The sequence below is a fragment of the Myxocyprinus asiaticus genome, chromosome 2, assembly GCF_019703515.2.
Source record: "Myxocyprinus asiaticus isolate MX2 ecotype Aquarium Trade chromosome 2, UBuf_Myxa_2, whole genome shotgun sequence".
NCBI lineage: Eukaryota > Metazoa > Chordata > Actinopteri > Cypriniformes > Catostomidae > Myxocyprinus > Myxocyprinus asiaticus.
The window spans coordinates 32,239,100-32,256,380 of record NC_059345.1 but is presented as its reverse complement, the minus strand read 5'-3'; the positions used below and the strand labels follow the sequence as shown (position 1 = coordinate 32,256,380).

Sequence of the window (17,281 nt, the reverse complement as noted above, 5' to 3'; positions counted from 1 at the left end):
CATTCCAAATATATATATATATATATATATATATATATATAGGATATTAAAATTGTCTGTTTTTCCAGCCTGTTGTATTAGTATTTATTATCACCCCTATCATTTATTTTAGATAGTTCCTATAATATTGTTATTTATATACTATTTATCAAATCTACTTTTATTATGCATCATATTTTAATGGGGATTTAATTTAATACAGTTGACCATTATATGAACAAACAAGGTTTTAACATCAACAGTAACAAGATCAAATTGAAGTTCATGGATTTTTAACACTTCTGTGTATAAATATGAAGGCTGCTTATTGGATAAATACGGGTAAACATCATATTATGCGACTACGCATTATTTTATGGAGAGCTTACGACCTACTAGTTAAGTCTTTCCTTAAGAACAGGTGGTGCAACCAAATTAAGCACTGACTTAGTTACAAACTAACTAGTAGTTACTAAGCCCTTAGTGTGAACTTTACATCCTAACTTACATGAGAACTTGCGCACAGCTTGTGCAACCCTACCCGGGTACTCTCAATACCTCATCATCAGTCACTCATCTCAGCGCTATTCTGTGAGGATACCAATTTAAATCAGATTAATATTGGTCACATTACCACTAATCGCAACAATTACATTTTAACCATAATGGCACCGCGTCTTCACGCATTTGATTTACTAATTAGTGATTTGTTACAACAAGACGCCAAAGACAGTAAACAAATCATAGATATTCATGATTTCTCTGCTGTGTGTGATGCTCTCATGGTTTTTACTGCTTACCAGTATGTCACAATGACCTGAACAGAACTAAACTTTTTCAAAACAAATTTAGTATTTTAGCAATTCAAAATTAATGTAATTTTGGTAACTTAATAAAAAGGTTCTATTCTTTAACATTAGTTAATGCATTAGGTATCATAAACAAACAATGAGCAATATATTTTTAAAGCCTTTATTAATTGTAATGTTAGTAAATAAAATTATAATTGTTCAATGTTAGTTCATAGTGCAATAAATGTTCATTAATAAAACTTTTGATTTAAAATATTTAATGGTATTTGTTGTAACTAACATTAAGTTCATGTTAACTACAGTAATGTTGTTAAATAATGTTAACAAATGGAACCTTTTTGTAAAGTGTTAACGTAATTTATCTGTGTGGAGCATAAACGTATAACTGCACAATATAACTTGCAAAAGTGTGGCAAAGGGCACTTTTAAAAAAAATCGGCATCGGCCAATCTACGTGTTAAAAAATCGGAGATCGTACTGGCCTCAAATTTCCTGATTGGTGCACCACTAGTGGTGTGTGTGTGTGTGTGTGTGTGTGTGTGTGTGTGTGTGTGTGTGTGTGTTTGTGTGTGTGTGTAAGGTGAGGAGGTTTGTCCCCGTCTCTGGGCCCCTCCGCAGTGCAGCTTCATAGGTATTGTTTTCATGCCATCCGCATACATTAACCTGTCACGCAGATGGCTCTTCTTACCCACGTTCTCCTATGAGGGCCTAAAACAGGCCACTGACACTCACACACAGCTAATACAGTCGTGCCCACAGAGGGAACATGCAGGCTTCAGAGATGTGATTTTCGAAAGCTTGCTTTTGTGATGGCAGTAGCTGCTTGTAGTTTTTGAAGGTTACATAAGCTGCTGATTTACCTCAAAAAAATTCCCTCTGTCTGTTTTCTACTCCCTCTTTTCTTCTTGGTGCATTAATTCCCAACAGAGATGGTGAAATCAACAGAAAAGTGGGACACAGTTTTCATTTCACCCCCTTGCAAAGGGATTTGCTAAGTTTCCAGCAGGCCACCACTTGATTCGAAACTATAAAGAAAACATTAACACACACAATGTCCAGATGATACACATCAGCTGAATGAAATCAGAGATGCAAAAGTTCCACAAAACCCTCCCCGACTGCTGTTTTCCCCTATGTTTGTGTTCGTGTTGGCACATTATCCATATGTCATTCTTCATGTATGTTAACAGTTTCACATAAGCTAAATAGAAACTTGGCTTTGATGTTTTATGGATGCCAGAATGTGCACCAGTCACTAGATTTTGTGATTAATTAGACAGTCAGTTTGTGAATGCTTTCTTTCTCGGGTTAGACAGGTCAGCGAGATGAAAGATCGAGTGCCAACTGGCTGTTTGAACATGTGTAACAGCATGAAGCTATTGAAGTTCTACATAAATGAGACAAATTAGAAATTATTGTCAGGATCTTTTAGAGAACATCGGTCCACATCAGTATTAGTAGTCGAGTTAGTCAATGTAATTTTGGAAGAAATAAGAAAATATCTCTTTGAAGAAATTTACCGAAAAAATGCTTGCTTGATTGATTTGTCAATTCTGCTTCATAGTGCAATTTTACAACAAATTGGACTCATCTCACAAATAACAAGTTTAGAAAGATGGACACACATTTAACTTTCTCTGAAATGCTCAGATGGTTATTCATTGTGAATTAAATTTGAACTCATCTCAGAAATGGCCTGAAATTAAATTTATGCCTTACCAAGTCGTCATATCCCATTTCTAGCAGGCTGAATCCATTTATTCTTTAGTCATTGTTTCTTATGTCTAGTAGACATTTCATGATATTCTTGGATTTAATTTTTGGCTTGTTTTTTTCTTCTCAGTGTAAGAAGACACACATTCCTTACAGAGATAGTAAGCTGACACGGCTCCTCAAAGACTCTCTGGGTGGGAACTGCCGAACTGTGATGATCGCTAACGTCAGCCCTTCCTCTTTCTCCTATGAAGATACACACAACACTCTCAAATATGCCAACCGTGCCAAAGAGATCAAGTCCAATGTAAGTCCTACACATACACACACAGCTTCAGCAGTCCCTCGACCAACAATATGCCTTGATCACCCACAATTTCAATGTAAAACTGAACAATGGAGACTGAGCAATGATGGCTCATGTTGATGTCAACAGGATTTGAGTGCTTTTATAAGCGCAGCATAGGTCTTATCTCTGTTTCTGTCTCTCCCTGTGTTTCAGCTGAAGAGTAATGTGATGAGCTTAGACAGTCACATTGGCCAGTATGCAGTCATCTGTGAAAAGCAGAAAGCTGAGGTAAAAACAAGTTTGCTTGAAGGGTCTCATCTTTGATTGTCTCTGTACCCATTATGCTGTTCCCTTGCTGGGGAACTAGATGGTTTGAATTTATAAAACGAATAGTTCTGACTCTATATTCCTAAATTACTGTAAACCCATACCTGTGACCGCACGTTCTATACTAATGCGCCAATTTGCTTGGCAATAGCAAACTCCTACTGTTGGTATAATATACTATATTGCTAATTATTATTAATGATAAATTTAAATGTTTACTGAACATTGGTGTCTTGTATCCTAATGCTATTGCTGACGTTTTATTAAACAATAAGCCACTGAAGTCTGTTGCCTTACAGTGATTAAGAACACCCATAGTAAAATCACTATAACCCACAGCCTCTCGTGGCTTATTGCTTTAGCAACTCATACACATGTACTGTACACACTCTGTAGCACTTCTAAATCTGGTTTGCTGCTTCTGATTGGTGAGATGGGTCTAATCCTCATGAGACTAGTTTGCTTACAGAGACCAAGTGAGTGTCTGTATGTTTGTGTTTGCAGATCATCTTGCTGAAACAGAAACTCAAAGAGTATGAGGAGCGGAAGGTGGAGGTTCCTGCCCATAATCCAGTCCCCATCCAGAGGAGAGCTGAACTGGAGAAGTAAGCACTGTGTGCGCGCTCGTGTGCGTATGGGAACAGTTGTGTTTACTGTATAAGTGTGCAGTCATGCAACAGAGCAAACTATATTTGCAGGGATCAGCATGCATCTTGAGACCTGTGTTTTTGTTTGTTTCGATATTTTTTTATTTTATGCCATGTGTGATGTGCAGCTCTTTAATGTTGTCCTTTGAAACTTTGAATACGTCTCAATTATTCATGAGTAAGAGTACACAGGACAAAGCCAGACACCATCGCAGGTGGAGGTCTCCTTACCTCTGCATTTTTCATCAGGCCAGTGGAGAGAGTAGGCTTGTTCTTTGTGTTTTCCTCTGTTTCTTAAATTTTTCAGGTTTTCTTTTTTTTTTTTTTTTTTTTTTTTTTTTAACCATCCCCTTTACTCCCCAATTTGGAATGCCCAATTCCTACTACTTACTAGGTCTTCGTGGTGGCGCGGTTATTCACCTCAATACGGGAGGCAGAGGACAAGTCTCAGTTGCCTCCACTTCTGAGACAGTCACTCCACGCATCTTATCATGTGGCTCATTGTGCATGACACCACGGAAACTCCCAGCATGTGGAGGCTCATGCTACTCCCCGCGATCCAAGCACAATTTACCACGCGCCCCATTGAGAGCGAGATCCACTAATTGTGACCACGAGGAGGTTACCCCATGTGACTTTACCCTCCCTAGCAACCGGGCCAATTTGGTTGCTTAGGAGACCTGGCTGGAGTCACTCCGCACACCCTGGTTTCGAACTCGCGACCCCAGGGGTGGTAGTCAGCATCAATACTCACTGAGCTACCCAGGCCCCCAGTTTTTCAGGGTGTTTTTTTTTTCTTCTTTTTTTCCTCTCTCTCTCTCTCTCTCTCGGTCTTGTTTATTGCATGTATTGGAGAGGAAATGTATCACAGTTTTGCAACATGTCCCTCTGCCCCACCCTCAGCCTCTAGATTCTGTCAGTCTCTATGGCTTTATTGTCTGTGGTTCTCGTCAGCAAAAAACACTGCAGCATCCGTAGATGGGAGGGAGAAAATGAAGGACAGGCAGAGGGAGGAGAGAAAGAGGGAAAATAGCAAGGGTGGGAAGGAGGGGGAAAGCTGAATGAGTCTCACTCCTACGTGTTTCATTCACCGACATCAGAATTCACAACTTGTCGAGAGAGGTGCTGAGCAGCTAGGAGGGGCGGCAGTCTCTTGCCCACATTAAAAATGCAGGAGACTGGCATTGTCGACACTGCATAGATGGCCCCAGATAAAGCCTCTGCTCTCTCTCTCTCTCTCTCTCTCTCTCTCTCTCTCTCTCTCTCTCTCTCTCTCTCAGTGGACTTTTTTTATTTATTTATTTTTAATAAAAAACTAATACCGCCCACATATAGTTCAGGTGATATCTCAGAACATTCATTTGGGTCAGTGTTTGCGGTGTTGCAAAAGGCTGAATCAGTGTGATGATTCAGTCAGCAAATGATTCAACTTGCACTAAAATCCAATATATATTCACTCAGGAATGGAATAGGTTGGTAATGGGTCGTTTTGGCCTTATCTGTTTTTCATTGTGGCTATGTTGCATCCTGCTGTTAATTACCACAGAAAATAATGTCGACTGCTAGGCTTCCATTGTAAGTGCATTATTGTGCACACGTTTTTCGTTTGTTTTCGTAAACATAGAGGGGTCAACCTCATCATCTTTTGGTAATCGACAGCAGGCTACAGATGCTGTTAATACTGCTCAAGTTGATATTCACTTAATTCTTTTTTTTTTTTCTTTTTTCTTTTTTTTTATACGAAAAGAGGAAAAATTACATGGAACATACTTTCACACTAATGGCTGTGTGCTTTTTTTCTGTTTTTGCAGGATGTCTGAGTCTCTGCGCAGTGTGTTTGCAGCGCTTCTGCAGTTCCGTAAAGAGCAGCTGAACATTGAAAAGCAGCTGAATGAAAGCAGATTGACTATGAGACACAGAGAGCTTTGGCACCAGCAGGGTCTGATCTTCTTCCCCGACAACAAGGCAGAGAGGGTAACGTCACCAATTCACACATACACACACACACACACACTGTCGTTTAAACTGTTGATGGCAAAAGAGGAACTAAAAGACCACATGGAACATCAACTTGATGTCCTCTACAAAGACAACCCTCTTGGCTCCCCTGGATATGATCCATGGCCAGTAGAGCCAGTAGTGGAATTTGACGTAGATCCGCCTAAACTGAGTGAGGTGAGGTAGGTGTTGAGGGTTGCCTGGAAGAAGCAGTGCATACCTGTGGAGTGGCAAAGGGCAGTGGCCATCTTCATACCCAAAGAGCAGGGATCCACCAACATTAGTCAGTTTAGGAGCATTACTCTATTGAACGTGGAGGGAAAGCATTTCTTTTCGGTGGTATCAACGAGGATGTCTGACTACCTCCTGAAGAATGGATACATGGACACAAGCTGGCAGAAGACAGGCATACCAGGTTCGGGTGTGTGAAACATGCGTCAGTAATATGGGAGCATATCCAGTCTGCCAAGAGTGATAAGAAAGACATCCATGTTGTCTGGCTGGACTTGAAAATGCCTATGGATCAGTTCCACACCAGCTTTTTAGCTATGCACTGGAGTTTTTTCATGTACCAGAATGCATTAGGAGCTTGGTAGACAGCTACTATGGGAACTTGAAGATATGTCATGCAACACGGGACTACACAACGTGAAAGGAATAGCGATGGGATGTTCAATCTCTCCCATCCTGTTCACGGCTGTGTTCGAGATCGTCCTGATTGGTGCTAGACAAATGGTCCGAGGAATCCGTGCACAATCTGGGGTGAGATTGCCAGCTCTGCACAGATATATGGATGATGTCACAAGCATCCTCCAGGTCTGCGCAGATAAATGGATGATGTCACAAGCATCCTCCAGACTGCTGCATGTACAAACCTGCTCTTGAAAAGGCTAAAAGAGCTATTGGCATGTGCCAGAATGAAGATTGAGCCAACAAAATCACGTAGACTTTCTATTTGAAAGGGGAGTGAGGAACGATTGGATTTTATTTGAGGTGGAGGGGGAAAGAATCCCGTTTGTGGCAGAGCAGCCTATTCGAAATTTAGGGAGAGAATACACTACAGATCTTTTGGACAAGCACATGGCCAGTTGGTCCTGAAGCAACTGAAAGAGGCCCTGGATAAGATCTCCCTGGCAAATTCAAGGTTTGGTGTTACCAATTTACACTCTACCATCACCTGATGTGGCCGCTAAAAATGTGTGGGGTTTCTGCAGCGGCAGTGGCAAGGATGGACGCCAAGGCCAACAGTTATACCAGGAAGTGGCTAGGCCTGCCACGTTGTCTCTCAGATGTAGCATTGTTTAGAAGCAATGCTTTACAACTGCCTCTAAAATCACTCACTCTGGGCTACAAGCAGGAAAAAAACAGTCTTATTTTGGAGCTGCGGGAATCAACAGACCAGGCAGTGAGGGCAGGTCAAGTCCAAGTCCGAACAGGCAAAACTTGGAAGGCAGAGGAGGTCGTAAACCAGGCGGTTTAAAGACTAAAGCATCAAGAGATTGTTGGAAGAACACAGTCAAGAAGAATAGGCCTTGGATAGGTGGTGGCTCCCAAACTGTGGTCAGCAGCCTCTAGAAAACAGAGGAAAGCAATGGCAGTTACGGAAGTAACTAGGATGGAAGAGGAAGGGTATAAGGTTAGGGCAGTCGGCCAGCAGAAGCAAGGGCACTGGACCATATGGGAGGGGACATCTGATAGATTTAGGGTGGGCTGACCTGTGGAAGGTGCCACAGGCCAGGCTAAGTTTTCTAATAAGATCCACCTACGATACCCTACCAAGCCCTGGGAATTTGTCTCTGAGGTATAGCGAAGAGGAGAGTTGCCCCCTCTGTGAGGCCCCAAGAGCAAACTTGCAGCACATATTGGTTGGGTGCAAGACAGCCCTGGCACAAGGACGGTACAGGTGGCGGCATGATCAGGTCCTGTTAAAAAGGGAGGTGCCGGGGCCTGGGTAGCTCAGCGAGTAAAGACACTGTCTACCACCCCTGGAGTCACGAGTTCGAATCCACGGCGTGCTGAGTGACTCCTGCCAGGTTTCCTAAGCAACCAAATTGGCCTGATTGCTAGGGAGGGTAGAGTCACATGGGGTAACCTCCTCGTGGTCGCTATAATGCGTGGTTCTCGCTCTCGGTGGGGCACGTGGTGAGTTGTGTGTGTGGATGCCGCGGAGAATAGCGTGAAGCCTCCACACACGGTATGTCTCCGCGATAACGCGCTTAACAAGCCACGTGATAAGATGTGTGGATTGACCGTCTCAGATGCGGAGGCAACTGAGATTCGCCGCCACCCGGATTGAGGCGAGTCACTACACCACCACGAGGATTTGGAGCACATTGGGAATTGGGCATTCTAAATTGGGGAGAAAAGGGGAGAAAATGGTATCATTTCGAGGTATTATGACACAGAACCCTGGTTGCAAGTAATTAGTGAAGGAAGGATGTCTGGATGGGAAGGCATGGATGAGGTGTTGGAGGGGATCCGATGTCCAGCTGCGGGGGGTGGCAGGGAGACGTCCCTGACCGCTGCCCCACCACCAGGAGATGTCTGGGGTTAATGGGGCAAAACATTGAAGATAGGTGGCTCCCGGCTGATGACCCCACAGCTGGGCTGAAGGCACTGGTGGAGGTGCAGCAGGCAATAATGCCCGGCAGGTTTTTACAGCTACCTGTGCATCTGCTAAGTCTTAAGCACTTAAGATGTTTTACAAAAAAATGTGTCTTAAGATGGTTATTTATATATTCAACTTAAGTGTGTCAGTAGGAAATATACTTTTTAGACTCCCAAGCATCCCTTTTGCAAATAGAATAGAAGAACATGGAGCCCTGCAACAGATGACACTGCTCCCAAAGAACATCGAGTCAGTCTGGGACACATGAAGAGACAGAAGCAATTGAAACATTCTACATAGATAGAAGAACTGTGGCGAATTCTCCAAGATTGTTATTTTTGTTTGTTTTAGGCCACCTGTAAATTCGAGCGTAAGCTGGCCTCCCTGAAGTCTCATCAGGAGCACTTGCAGAAACGCTTGCTGGAGAGTGAAAAACGCTTCCAGGAGAATGAGGGGTGGCTTCACCGCATCGAAAACGAGATGAAGCTGCTCGGACACGAAGGACACTCTCCAGAGGTAAGGGGAGGGTCAAGACTTCAGGTCACTACATGTAACCTGTGCGTTAAAAGCAAATGTGTGGAATTTTTACTGTTAAAATATTTTCCTCCAGCCTCAATTGACAACTAAATGTAAACCATTCGTAGGTTGACTTTCCAGGGACCATCTGCTTGTTTGACCAATGGCAGATAGGGGAGTATTTGAGAAAGCTGTTTACTTTGGCACTTCCGTTTGATGATGCAGAAATTTCACACTTCAGCTTTAAAACAGAAATTCATTAACAAATAATATATAACTATATACATCATTATTTTCTGTAGTTGTGCTACTACATGCATTTCAGGAAACCAACTCTTTTATTCAGTTCAGTGCTGGTGCTTTTTATACATGGCCACACTTTGAGGCCTCAGTGCCAGAAATTATAGAATACTTCATTATGACAATTTAAATAAGAAAAAGAAAACTGATTATTAGGGTTGTGAATCGATAAAAATGTTTTAACTTATTAATCACACAGTTTTCTGATTAATCGGGTTAATCATGGTGCATGGTACATTACAACTAGGAGTGGGTGATATACTGGAAGACATGATAAACCATTAGAAATTTGCCAACAAGTATACATTTTAGATTATCGTCTCTATCACGGTAACGCAAAATTGCCACACGAGACGTGTACAGCACATAACGCACACGCATTACACTCTGTTGGATATATGGAGGAAGGCTGAGGGACTGCTCGTTCCTCAAATACATTTGAATGAGAAAATGAGAGGAGATTATGAAGGAAAAGTGCGTCCTTCGTAGTGTGGAATTGGTTTGGCTTTAGAAAGCGTGATACTGAGCAGAAAACAGCAATTTGCAAGGTTTGTACATTGTGTATGTCGATATATCCATGTGCGCATATACACCGATCAGCCACAACATTAAAACAGCCTGCCTAATATTGTTTAGGTCCCCTTTGTACCGCCAAAAACGGCGCCAACCCGCATCTCAGAATAGCATTCTGAGATGTTATTCTTCTCACCACAATTTTACAGAGCGGTTATCTGAATTACCGTAGACTTTGTCAGTTCGAACCAGTCTGGCCATTCTCTGTTGACCCATTTTCATCAACAAGGCATTTCCGTCCACAGAACTGCTGCTCACTGGATGTTTTTTGTTTTTGGCAACATTCAGGAGTAAATTCTAGAGACTGTTGTGCATGAAAATCCCAGGAGATCTGCAGTTACAGAAATACTCAAACCAGCCCATCTGGCACCAACAATCATGCCACGGTCTAAATCACTGAGATAAAATGTTTTCCCCCATTCTGATGGTTGATGTGAACATTAACTGAAGCTTCTGACCTGTATCTGCATGATTTTATGCTCTGCTGCCAAGAGATTGGCTGATTAGATAATCACACGGATGATTGTTGGTGCCAGACTGGTTCGAACTGACAAAGTCTACGGTAACTCAGATAACCGCTCTGTACAATTGTGGTTTGAAGAATAGCATCTTGGAATGCTATTCTGAGACGCGGGTTGGCGCAGTTTTGGCGGCACGGAGGGAGCTACATAATATTAGGCAGGTGGTTTTAATGTTGTGGCTGGTCGGTATATATCAGTGGTCAGGGCTTCACATGAGACTGATAGAAATAATGAAATGCAGTTTTTCACTGACAGCTGCACGTGTCATCAGATGAAAAGCTTGTCTAGAACGTGAGAAAAAATAACACCGAATCCACTTCTGCGGCATGAAATTTTGCTTGAGCCACCGTTAAAGCAAATTCAATGAGCTTCATCCCGTGCTCCAAACATGCCTCCCATCCAAACACACGCAGCTGTGTTTTGTGCGAGTCTGAAACATGCAAGTGCGTGCGAGTATTGAAGTCATCCCAGTTCCTTGAGCTCCTGTGACAGAAAAAGTGCAGATCACACACACTACTCATTCTGGTTTCTCTCGATGTCAAGTAGATTTTTAAAATACACATCAATACCCTTTCAAAAATTCTGTTCAAATGATGTTTGATATCAGGAAACAAACCAGACATATTTTCCTTTTAGATATTTTATATGTTGTTTATAGAGATTTACTAAAAATACAAAAAGCCTAATTAAGTGTTTTATTTATGGATATTTTTTTATGTTTTACTTTTTGCATTGCTTTGAGAAGATGTTAAGTTTCTTGAGGAAAGTTATAACAATAATCAAAATAATCACAACAACAATAATAAAAAGAAAGAGAATTGGTGCACATCATCAAACTTAAATGTGGCTTTTTTTTCTTTTTTCTTTTTCTTTTTTTTTGTCAAGTTCAAAATAAAGAGAAAATTATATAAGATGAAGAATTTTTATTTATAAAGTATTTAAATAACTGACTGGATAACTCAAAATTACACATTGTGACATGGCTTAATATATAATACAATTGTATTGATTTTTCAGAAAAATTTAACTATTTTGTGATATTTATCGTTATATAAAATTACTCGTATCGTGATATAGAATTTTGGTCATATCGCCCACCTTTAATTACAACAAACATAAAAAATCTAATCATAAATATATTTACTTTTTACTTTGTCTCAAAGAACTTGAAATAAATTTGTTAGTCATTTATTTTAATTTATTACTTATGTTAAAATGTTCATTTTTTTATTTATTTATTTTTTGCGGATAAAGTTAGACACATTTTTAAAGGTGTATAAATATATATATATATATATATATATATATATATACATATACACACACAAGTATATGTGTGTATGCCATAAAATCAGTGGACATCCTGTAATTAGAATTTGGACAAAACAGATATTAAACAAATTGAATTCTGAAGTTTGATTTGCTGAAGTTTAAAATCTCAACTTATTTTCTCTGGCTGTCATTCAATTTCTATCACGAACGCGCTGGGTTTTGCTTTTGGCACTGGTTCAGATGATAGTGAGTGAGCTTTTGGGCAATACGAATAAATATGGCAGCTTGTTGTATCTCTTCCACACCTGGCTCACCATTTGCAGGTGAAGTCTCCATTCTCTGTACAGTAAATCCGCTCCCATGTTTATTATGCCCGGGAAATGCATCACAAGTCATGATTAAGTGTGCACTGCTACACACAATCAGTTTCTGTGCTAGGATGTGCAGTGGAGTCGACCGTGTACCTCCTGGAAATTTATTTATGTCAATTTTAGCCATAGGAAGTGGGGAAAACATTAGTGAAGTTTCAGGAAGTGAAATAAAAAAAAAAGAAAACGGATACTGCATTAATTTTTTTTTTAGTTAAATAGTCAACTATTAATCGCAAAAATAAAACATTAACTTTCCCAGCTCCACTGATTACACTATGTAACACAATTTTTGTTCCTGGGTAGTAAGTGTTATTTCTTAATTGCTTATGTCTCAAAAGTATAGAAAAAGGCTATTATTCCCCACAAATTTTGCTTTTGTGACCAGGGGCCGGTTGCACCAGCTGTGTGTAAGTTCAAACTTAGCCTAATTGTGGTGTAAATGGGCACTAAGTCACAATTTACGCACTACTAAATATTTGAGCATTGCACCATTAAACGTAACCCTACATATAAACAAAATATTTACGGAAGCCTCCGACCAGGCTTAACGGATGGAATAAAGAAGCAGACTGATATTTTATGACATCAATGAGCTCATGTTTTGCGTGATAGGCATCAATCATTTCGACATACATTATGATGTTGACATTTACACCTGTTTACATTTACATTTTTACATTTAAAAAAACTTTTAAACGGCTCTTCAGCATGAAACCAATCTAACGGTGTAGTTTTCAGGATGCGTTACCCGGTGTCAAGTTTCAACACATTCAAAATATATAAGATATTAAAATGAATAAATGTCTAATTTTCTAGCCTGTTGTATTTGTATTTATCACCCCTTATTTATTTTAGGTACAGTTCCTATAATATTGTTATTTACACAGGGCAAATATACTATTTATCTACTTTTATTACGTATCATATTTTAATGGGGATATAATTTATTACAGCTGACAGTTACGTGAGCAAACAAGGTTTGAACATCAACCGTAACAAGATCAAATTGAAATTCATGGTTTTTTAACACTTCTGTGTATAAATTTGAAGGCTGTTTATTGGATAAATACGGGTAAACATATTATGCGACTACGCGTTATTTTATGGAGAGCTTACGACCTACTAGTTAAGTCTTGCTTTAAGAAAAGGTGGTGCAACCAAATTAAGCAGTTTGTAACTGACTTAGTTACAAACTAACTAGTAGTTACTAAGCCCTTAGTGTGAACTTTACATCCTAACTTACATGAGAACTTACGCACAGCTGGTGCAACCTTACCCAGGGCAGTGATATTTTGAAATGTACCTATTTCCAGTGAGAAAATGGGCGAATTTGTGTCTTTTCATTCACATAAAGTCAGAAAAAAACAATATATGAATCCAAAATACTTCTTTATCTGTGGTCCGATGAAGACACCGGCTTTGACCTTTGCCTCAGACAGCTAAGGGAAGAAGTCTTGAAGGCTGCCGACTCCTTATCTAGAGCTCTGACAAATTGTTTCATAAGGCCTAATTTGATGTGCAGTGGTGGCATCAGCACCTTCCGGGGGTCCACCAGTGGCTCCCACTTGACGTTGTTCCTCCCAACAGAGAACTCTGTCCGCTGTGGCCAGTCCCGCCTGTAGTAGTGCACCTTGGTGTCCCTGCAGTCCCAAAGGCAAAGATAGCAGGGAAACTTGGTAAAACCGCCTTGGAGACCCATCAGGAATGCCACCATTTTGAAGTCTTCTATGACCTCCCAGCCATACTCGTATTTCAAGGCATCCAGCAAGGTCTTGATGCTGTTGTAATCCTCTTTGAGGTGCACCGAGTGAGCCAGGGGAAGAGACAGGTACTTGTTACCATTATGGACCAGCATGGCTATGAATATTACTTTAGTATAAATACATGTTAAATTGGATTCATATGTTGTTTTTTTCTGGCTTTATGTGAACGAAAAGACACATTCGCCCGTTTTCTCATTGGAAATAGGTACATTTCAAAATATCACTGTCCTGGTCACAAAAGCAAAGTTTATGGGGAATAATAGCCATTTTCTATACTTTTGAGGCATAAGCAATTAGGAAATAACACCTACTACCCAGGGGAAAAAAACTGTTACACAGTGATATACTCTGCTGAGTTTTATTTCATTTCTTTATTTGAGGTTTCATTTCAGCCTTGACTGGAAGACCTCTGCTTGTTATCCGTTTCTAAATGTTATTATGATGTTTTTCATGCTTTCTACCCAAGCACTGAAGCACCAGGGTGCCGGTCTGTAGTGTTGAAGTGTGAGAAAGGCATACTCCTCAGATGCCCTGGATAGCGGCACTCTTTTGATGCACTTGTTTGAGCCCATCTGCGAAACGGCCAACTAGATTTAAAGATGAATACCATTATCTGTATACAGGAAGAGTTGTCACCTGAGCCTATGTTTTAATTTCACAGTCACGTTCCATTGAAGCAATTGAAGTATTTTGTCGCTATGCATGCAGTCTCACTATAGGAGGTGAACCATTTATTAGTGAAGTAGAAAAACAGGCAAAAATCACCAAGCATCATTAGTTTTCTTTAACAAGCCTATTTCTCCGTTCTAATCAGAAACTGATTTTGTCTTATTGCAGAACCTTTGTTTTCTCTTACGGCCATTGAAGCACCGTTTCTGTGTGAGTCTCTCTCACCCCCTCTGCCACCCTCTTTTCTCCATTTCCCCACCGGAGGATGTCTTAATAAAAGAAAAATCAATGCTTGTTCCTCATCACTCCCTACAGCTGCTTTACCTAAATCCGCACCTCTTCTCGCTCTCATTTTTCCTCATGGTTTTTTATCTTTTCCTGGAAGTTGAACGGAGTAGTGACGCACCCGCCCATCAAATGTTCCGTGCTGTGCTGTTTTGCGTTTTCTTGCGTCAGAGGGGGTAGAAGGCTCCTCAGAAGGTGCATTTTCAGTCAGAAAGAAAACAGAGCTAGACTAAAAACAACATCTAAGCCGTTTCATCATTTTTGTAGTGTCTCACCTCTGTTGCCTTTCTCATTATAGTGCATAGATGAGATGGTTTAATCTCGCCGTCCTCATCTTCACCCAGAAATCTGTGCCAGTCTCACGCCTGTGCTTGCCATTTTATTAAATATAACTACTAAAATATAAGACATTGCACATGCATACCTGTGTTCTGACTAGGGATCAGGATGGTCCACTAATCTAGTCGTCCAACAGCAGACTAGACAATTAGTGATGTTGACTAGTTATCCAACAACAGACTAGATGATTAGTGAGGTTGACTAGTTTTTTTTATATATATATATATATATATTAGCATTTTGTTCCCTTGTTTGGTACAATCTTCTTTCAGAAAAGTTGCTTCTTTAAATTCATCCCCTTTAAAACACCAACGCTACAACCAAACATGTTTAGATGGACGTCTTTGCCCATTGTATCGCATTGCATCTTGTGCTTTTTTTTTCCTTCTTTTTCATCCTGTCATGAGAGTTGCTTTAAGACTGCAAGTTGATTTAAAATAGTGCAAATAATAAAAATAAAAAAAAACATCTTAAGGCTTCTGCATTTTGTTCCATTCCTTCTTGCTCCATCTAGCTGTTTCTGAATGCAAGAACCCATCTTATGTAAATGTCCCCAAGAAATGTGTCTGATTGGGGTCAGATGAATCAGAAACAAGCCTAATTTTATTAAGAATTTTATTAAGTTTATTATGATAATTAAAACAGATCATTCAGATCGTACAGTCATTCAGACAGCCCACTGCCTAGTCAATTTTGAAAATGTAGTTCTGATGGATGTCTACTAATATACTAGCCCAGCTGTTTGTGGTTTAATTTTTCAATGTTTTAAAAAAAAAATCCATTTAAGGTTGCTGCTGCTGTGTTTTTGTAGCATTTGTCTACATTGTTTCAATTTGTCTCTGCATACAGGAGTTGAAAAGAGAACTACAGAGCCATCAGCTGCAGCTACAGATCGCTGACCTTCAGCAACAGGTTGAGCACACAGGCCACCTCATCAGTGTGCAAGACCAGGAGAACGCTCACACGCACAAGTATGTCAACACTTGTAGAGGTTTTGTACCAGGTTTTGTGATTTCGAGCTTAGTCATGTGAATCAATGGGTTTGTGAGCTCTTGTATGCTCTGTAAATTTCCACATTAAATTGAATAATAAAAAGAACATTCTACAAAGAATGTACCAGTGTAAATGTACATCTGTATCATTCAGCAATACCACTCTTTATTTCCACCTATCCTGCTAGATTGTTGAACGCCCTGCTGTCCACCTGCCGCCGACAGCACCTGGCATTGAAGGCCGCGAGCATCGGCACAGATGACGCTGAGTGGGAGGAGCTGGAGCGTCTGGTGCACAGGGAGAGGGGTGTGGTCTGGGCAGACCAGGAGAAAGCAGAGGAGAGGGGTGATGGTGGCTCAGGAAACACTCGTCTACAACCCATCCTGTCTTTCTCACGCCTCATTTGTCACCAGAGCACACCATGCAGTGAGTGAAACCTTCATACGATTAAACGGATTCACAAATTCAAATGAAATGCTGTCTCATTTTCTGTAGTCGACACGTCTCGCTTAAAAAAACAAAATAAAAAAATATAAAAAAAAAAAAATATATATATATATATATATTTGCAGTTTACATTTTAATGTAAACAAGGAACTCTTTATTTTATAACAAACCATTTCAATGCTTTAAACCAGCATTCAGAGATTGACAAAACTGTTTTATCCAGCTGCTATCAAAATCAGTTCACTTTGTGGCCATGTTCTGAAATGCCTCAAGGTAGCTGTTTTCTAGCCATGCAAGTACAGCTCCTGTCTACCTAAATGGTGAAAGAGCGATATCTCCAAAACCGGTTGTCAAGATTATGTTCAAGAAACATATTTCAAATTGGCAATAAAATCTGATAACAATGATATCATAAAATGTGCTTCTTTAGCTTCACAATCACAAAAAAGCGCTATTTTTCAGGTTGGTCCAGCTAATGCATTTGCACGTACTTGAGTAAACTGACAGGTAATGTCTACATCAAAAAGATGATTGGCTCTTTGTACTTCAATTCCTACAGCCGCCTTTTCCCCTTTCCTGTGTATAAATGACCTGTATGATCCGTATGTCTCTGCTGATAAGGCACAGTGTGGGGTGGGGGAATATTAATGAATAAATAATGGCTGGTGCATGATGGGAGAAAGGTGCCTCAGGTTGTTCCTGGCAGGGAATACTTCCATTTTGACGCAAACACTCAGTGTCTGCGTACAGTTGAATGCGAGTCTGTCAAAGTATGCTCTATTTATCTGGACACGCATACACAGGTGGTTGGTGCATGCGTGCTACGACTGCTATGAGACAGAACTATCTCTTCAGGAGT

The 17,281-nt window shown here is 40.3% G+C and overlaps 1 protein-coding gene across 1 annotated transcript in view; it reads left to right on the top strand.

The window, feature by feature from the left end:
* LOC127455842 (kinesin-like protein KIF18A) overlaps nt 1–17,281 on the top strand; it is a 59,252-nt gene that overhangs the window by 28,699 nt on the left and 13,272 nt on the right. Inside the window, exons 7-13 of the mRNA XM_051723993.1 lie at nt 2,635–2,811; nt 3,007–3,081; nt 3,625–3,725; nt 5,579–5,741; nt 8,725–8,889; nt 15,832–15,953; nt 16,163–16,401. Of these exons, the coding sequence (XP_051579953.1) occupies nt 2,635–2,811; nt 3,007–3,081; nt 3,625–3,725; nt 5,579–5,741; nt 8,725–8,889; nt 15,832–15,953; nt 16,163–16,401 (1,042 nt within the window). The remainder of the gene's footprint in view (nt 1–2,634; nt 2,812–3,006; nt 3,082–3,624; nt 3,726–5,578; nt 5,742–8,724; nt 8,890–15,831; nt 15,954–16,162; nt 16,402–17,281) is intronic.